Source organism: Terrapene carolina, unplaced genomic scaffold (assembly GCF_002925995.2).
Source record: "Terrapene carolina triunguis isolate 2854851 unplaced genomic scaffold, T_m_triunguis-2.0 Scaffold210, whole genome shotgun sequence".
Taxonomy (NCBI): Eukaryota; Metazoa; Chordata; order Testudines; family Emydidae; genus Terrapene; species Terrapene triunguis.
In genome coordinates, this window is record NW_020664561.1 from 3,173,295 (window position 1) to 3,179,740 (window position 6,446).

Consider the following 6,446-nt stretch of genomic DNA (forward strand, 5'->3'; position numbering starts at 1 on the left):
GTGATTTGCCTCCCGTGCCTCGTGGTAGTCATTACACAGCTCCTTCACTTTGACCCTGCACTGCAGTGTGTCCCAGTCATGGCCCCTTTCTGTCATGCATCATGAAATCTGTCATTAGGTATAATTCCCACAGCTGGAGTGCAGCTGGGACTGGACAGCCTCCTCTCCCCAAATGCTGATGAGGTCCAGCTGCTTGGCTTTGCTCCAGGCATGGTGCGTGGAGCAGGTATGGTCACCTGGAAAGATGCACTGAGACCACTGCACGCATCACCGAGCACTCAGGAAGGGACTTTCAAAATTCCTAAGGAAAGTAAGGGGTGGGGCTCACGGTTGGTCACCTGAGGTCAGGGCAGTAGAGTTCAAACTGATGACCAGAGAGGCAAGAATAGGCATTGTGGGACACCTCCCGGAGGCCAATCGCAGCGCTGTAATCGACCAGGGTGTCTACACTTGCACCGCTGTGCTGTAGCCCCAGTACAGAAAGCTCTACACCTCTCATCGGGGTGGTTTTTTACAGCGCTGCAACTGTACAGTTTCTGTGCACTAAGTGGGTTGGCAGTGTGTACACCTTGGGAGTTACAACACAGAAAGCTGCTTTACTGCGCAGAAACTTGCCAGTGTAGACAAGGCCTTTGATAACCACATTTAGCATATACTGAGGAGGTTATCACTGTATCCCCCATTGAGGGGACACAAACTTCCTCCACAGGAGACCCGATACCAAAACAGAGTGATTACAAGGATGACCTGGACTTCACATCCACTATTCCAGATCGCAAATCTACAGGTAACTTTTGAAGGATACAACAACAAAGCAGCTTTAAAAAGGACAAATTTCCCCACAACCACTGAATTTCCTTAGCCAATCTCTGATGGCAACTGGATGATTTGGGTTCAACCCCAAGAAGATGACACCAAGTTCCCTCTGCACGGACTGCAAGGGACTGAATAGAATTGTACTTGGAGTTAAATCTAAAATGATACTGTGTGGTAGGGACAGCAGTTGAGGGCTTCAGAACAGGCGCTCTGTGTTGAAATTCATCCTCAGTACAAAAGGATTCAGATTCCTTTCCCCAGCCCCTTTATAACCTTTCATCTGCTCTACTGGAATGGCAGTGCCTATCATGCTGCTTTTTCACCTCCAAGCAAGAAGGAATGTTCTGAGGACTAACAAACAAACAATACACCAGCTCCAGGGACCATGAGAAGAGAAAGATTTCAGCTGGTTGACTTGAGGATCTGGTCTACTTCTTCCTCATAAGAGAGGCTCCCAGGGAGTTTAAACCACAAGGCTCTTCATCCTCTCTCCAGGTCAACTTATATTTCACCTTTGGATCAAACAATCACAGCACCAAGAGTTTAAGAACTGCAGACTAAACCTTGCCTGACAGGCCAAAGTGGGAGGGTAGGGTCACCATCAGGATGACTTTCAGTTTGTGTTCTCTGGCCTTTGTAGACAGCACATGACAAGCACCTCTTGAATGAGTGACTGCCCCCAGATACTCCAGGCAATGATCAGGTGGTATAATATTTTGTAGTTGCTAGCAGCTTAAAAAAGATACTGCCAATTATTTCAAACGGATAAAGAGGGAGGTAAAGTAGATGAAGTTATTTTCAATTCAAATAACATCAGAAAATACAGCCAACAGTTTCAGACACCTGGGAAAATATATTAGCACTGCATTACCTTATTGAGTTCTTCTATTCTTCGTATCAAGTAAGGGTTACTTGAAGAATTTTCAAAGTAGACGTAATCTGAAAAAATACAGAAGGAAAGCAAAAGTTAAGAAGTATGTTTTACTTCAAAGTATAAACACTTGAAATGGCATTGCTTAAAAACCCCAAATACACAAAATGGCACTGCACTACTTTCATTTTAGCAGCAAGCACAATTCCAGTGACCCATCTAAATCCAGTAACTAAAGAGATGCATAATCATAATCCAGTTTAACATCACTTAACATTTAATATAAGAAACCAGTATTAATGACATTTGAAGGCTGTAAAATCCCACCCTCTAAATGGGGTAAGTTACAAAAGAAGTTCTCTTGCTACCTGTGCATTCAGAAAGCAATGTTTAAGATATCTTCCTGCGATAGACCATGTCCCCACGTACAAGTCCCTTTACTTGCCTCTTCTCTCCTTCCATATCAAGTTCTAGCTTCTTGTCCTTGCCTTCAAGACTTGGCTTAATTCTGTCCCCCAGCCTGTCTCATCCTCTCTCCCATTTGCTTCACCTATGAAAATGCCTCATTTCTCTTTTGTTCTCTTTATCTGATTCTTATTTACCCTTATTTCTATGCCTGAAACTGCCCCTATCCACAGACACACCCTCTCCTTCTTAATCTCTCACCAAAATTTGATTCTTCTGTAAACCCCATAAACATAAGCCATGTCAGTAAAACTGCTGTCACCATGCATATGACTTAATATTAATCCCTCATGGGAGTGCGGTATGGGAACTCCTAACTCTGAGATTGAGTAATAACATCCAGCTCTTATAAAGCACTTTTCATCAGTAGATTCAAAGCACTGAATAAAGGGGGTTAGTATCATCTCCATTTTACAGATAGGGAAACTGAGGCACAGAATGAGACGGTGACCTGACCAAGGTCAGACAGTGGGCCAGTGGCAGAACTGGGAACAGAGCATAGGTCTCCTTTGTCCCAGTCCAGTGATCTGTCCCCTAGGAAAAAACTTCTCGGCACTGTACATTTAGAGAGTTCAAGACAGGAACTGTCTCCAAGACCTTGTAATTTAAGACAAAATATATGAAAGGTGGGGGAATGGGATACAATCAAATATACTTAATTGTTATATGCTCCTACCTTAAGTTTTAGCAATTACATAAATATATTTTAACTGCCTGTAAGACAGTGAGCTCTCTCACCAGCCCACACACCAAAGAACACTTGCCAGCTACAGGATTCTAGTCCCTCTTTTTTCAGGGCATTGGTTTTATTTCAAAATAAAACCACTTGGCACATGTTCATATCAGTTATGCTCTTTTCCCTGACTTGGGTCTCCTGCAGGGACCAATCTACTTCCTACAGCAGGACACTCCACAAGCTGTCTGCCTGGGACTCAAGGAGAGCCTCTCTGCTCACTTTTCCTTCAGGGTCAGCTTCCAACAGGATTACACTATTTAGGCCCTCTGCCTGAGAGTCTCCTATAAATTGGGTTCTTTCCCTCCACCTAGACTACCTCCCTGAATTTTTCCTTAGCAACTGAGCTCTTGCTCATTTTTATGAGGACTAGGTAATCTTCCACCTATCACCTGATCCCTAACCTCTGTGGGAGGCAGTGATTAGTCAGATGGGGCTGGGCCAAACTCCCCTTAAAGGGCCAGCCATCCTGTGATACTGGCCCTCTGTCCAGCTATTAAGCATTAGTGGATTTCTTGTCCAGGTCCAACTAAAGTAGCTCTTGATATCAATCTACTAAATCTATGAGGGGGGGGGGGGGGGAGGAGAATCCAAAAGGAAGTTGCGTCTCACCTTTATTTTGATTTTAAACTCAATAATAGGGTTACCATTCGTCCGGATTCCCCCGGACATGTCCGGCTTTTTAAGCTAAAAATAGCGTCCGGGGGGAATTTGTAAATGTCCGGACTTCCCCCTGATGCAGAGCGCGCAGGGTTAACAGTGCTGCCGACACTCAGCCAGAGAGAGCAGGTTCTCCTCCCTCCCTCCCTCCCTGCATGGCAGATCGGCTCCGGGAGTCTGCAGCTCCTCCCCCACTGTTGCCCAGCGTCTGACAAGCAGCTCAGGCAGTTCCTGAGCAAGCTCACGGAGACATTAGGGGAAGAAAGGCCAACAACAAGGGGGCCAGGGGGTCGGAAAAGGGGCAGGGAGGTTTTGGAGGGGGCAGTCAAGAGACGGGGGGGAGTGGCGGGGGGGGGGCTGGGGGGGGGGGTGTGGATAAGGGTTGGGGCAGTCAGGGTACAGGTAGGGGGTAGAGTCCTAGGGGGCCAGTTAGGATGGGGGGAGGGTCTCTGGAGGGGGCAGTCAGGGGACAAGAGGCAGGGAGGCTTAGGTAGGGGGTGGAGTCCTGGGGGGGCAGTTAGGGGCAGGGGTCCCAGGAGGGGGTAGTCAGGGGACAAGGAGCGGGGGGGAGGGTTGGGGGTTCTGAAGGGGGAAGTGGGAGGGGCAGGGGCGGGGCTAGGGCAGGATGGGGCGGGGCTAGGGCAGGACAGGGGCGGGGCTCCTCCCGTCCTCTTTTTTGCTTGCTGGATTATGGTAACCCTACTCAATAACCCCTCAGGGAAGGAACCATGTCTTACTCAACCCTGAGCACGCTGGCAGGACCTGCCATGATGATATGTTTGTTGAGGCAATGGCACTTTCATAGTTAGAGCTGAGAATTGTTTTCAGTTATAAGTCTGACTTTGGCCCCCATATTAAATTCTCATAAAAATGGTCTGTAATACCAGAGTTTCTTCTCTTTTTCCTCTTGTTCAAGAGGAAAAGAAGAGTACAGAGGTTCTCTGCCTCTGGAGTGAGACACCAATGATCCGATGAAATTCCCTGCTGCAACAGTAATCTGGGCTGAATTCAATGGGAGCAAGGGTAGAAAAGAATAGGAGAGCATGCTCAGGCTTCACTGAACTGAACCCTGGTCCCACAACATTCCCTTCTAACTGCCCACAGTAATGATACTCAATCGCTGATTATACAGCCTTTTTAGGGCACTGCATGTTGGAGTCCACAGGTCTGCAAGTTGTCTAACTGAGCGAATGGAGCACTAATCAGTGCAAAATTCACTTGTCAACCTACGGGTGCTGGAGAACAGTGGGGAGTGCTGAGCTAATAAATCAGAGTTGACTAGATCCCCTCTCAGCAGCTAGACAAGAGTGAGATATTCTGTAGTCCATGAACCAGTGCATCCCCACTGAAGTCAGCAAGCATGCACCAGAGTACTAAGAAAAAAAAAACAGTGTCTAGTCTTTCAAATAAAGTTACAGAGATACAAAATGTGGGCAGGACACCTTGACAATGCAGGGCAGTATTTTCACCTGTGACATTGCATTTATGTGATGACAAGAGTTACAATGCTGCATGGGAAGGATCAACTATCACTACATGCACACACTGTGTTGCCTAAATGATTAAAAATCATGATGAACTGTAAGGACACCACAACAACAGCACTCCATGAAATCAAAAAGAATATCTCCAGCTCCTTAGGTTGGCTACCATTATCTTGGCATGAAGGACCGAGGACTGAACCCTCTTCCTTACTCTGCAACAGCCACTTCCTCTTTAAATCTTGCATCTATTCGGAGTTTAAGAGTTAGCAATGGACAAACCTCAAAAGTCTGGAATTTGTATTTGGTTTGGAAAAGGATCCAATGTTTGAATCTTATCTGTATTATCTGAACTTCAAAGTGTCATTTTTTAAAACACAAGAAAGCACCAGCAGTACATTACATGAAGTAGGAGCGAAGGGTTAAAATGACTGTGACTAATTCTAGAACAGGCAATCTGAAGGAGTAACAACATTTAGCACTTTACAAACATTAAGAATTAATGGAACAATAACTAAATTAGAGGAAACCACCCCCACAGCAGAACTAGTGAATTTTCTTATGAGGGGGCACGCACTGAGTAGTGGTGTGTGTGCGCGCGCACACACACACACACACACACACACACACACAGAGCTCTCGTAGGCTCAGACTTGAAAGTCGGAAGGGACCATCATGATCATCAGTCTGACCTCCTGCATATTGCAGGCCACAGAACCTTATCCACTTCTGAAATAAACCCCTAATCTCTGGCTGAGTTACTAAAATTGTCAAATCATGGTTTAAAGACTTCAAGTTACAGAGAATTAATCATTTACTCCAGTTTAAACCTACAAGTGACCTATGCTCCATGCTGCAGAGGAAGGCAAAAAAACCCAGGGAATCTGCCAATCCGCCCTGGAAGGAAATTCCTTCCCGACCCCAAATATGGCAATCAGTTATACCCTGAGCATGTGGGCAAGACCCACCAGGTAGATAACTGGGAAAGAATTCTCTGTAGTAACTCAGAGTCCTCCTCATTTAGTGTCCCGTCTCCAGCAGTTAGGGATTTTTGCTACTGGCAGTCACCGATCTCCTCCTACCATCCCCTCCATAAACTTATCAAGCTCGGTCTTGAAGCCAGTTAGGTTTTCTAACCCCACTGTTCCCTTTAAAAGTCTGTTCCAGACCTTCACTCCTCGGATAGCTAAAAACCTTCACCTAATTTTGAGCCTAAGCTTGTTGATGGCCAGTTTATAGCCATTTGTTCTTGTGTCCACATTAGCGCTTAACTTAAATAACTCCTCTCCCTCCCTGGTATTTAGGGTGACCAGATTAGTAGTATAAAATATCGGGACGGGGCGGAGCAAAAAAAAAGGGGGGGGGCGGAGAAAAAAAAGGGAGGGGAGAACGAGTTTTAAAGGGGCCTGGGGCATTAGCA

General features: G+C 46.1%; 1 protein-coding gene across 4 annotated transcripts in view; it reads right to left on the minus strand.

Moving 5' to 3' along the window:
- LOC113407229 (metastasis-associated protein MTA1) overlaps positions 1 to 6,446 on the minus strand; it is a 160,159-nt gene that overhangs the window by 105,593 nt on the left and 48,120 nt on the right. For all 4 annotated transcript variants that reach the window (XM_026655459.1, XM_026655458.1, XM_026655460.1 and 1 more), the window contains exon 2: positions 1,688 to 1,755. In XM_026655459.1, coding sequence (XP_026511244.1) covers positions 1,688 to 1,755 — 68 coding nt within the window. The remainder of the gene's footprint in view (positions 1 to 1,687; positions 1,756 to 6,446) is intronic.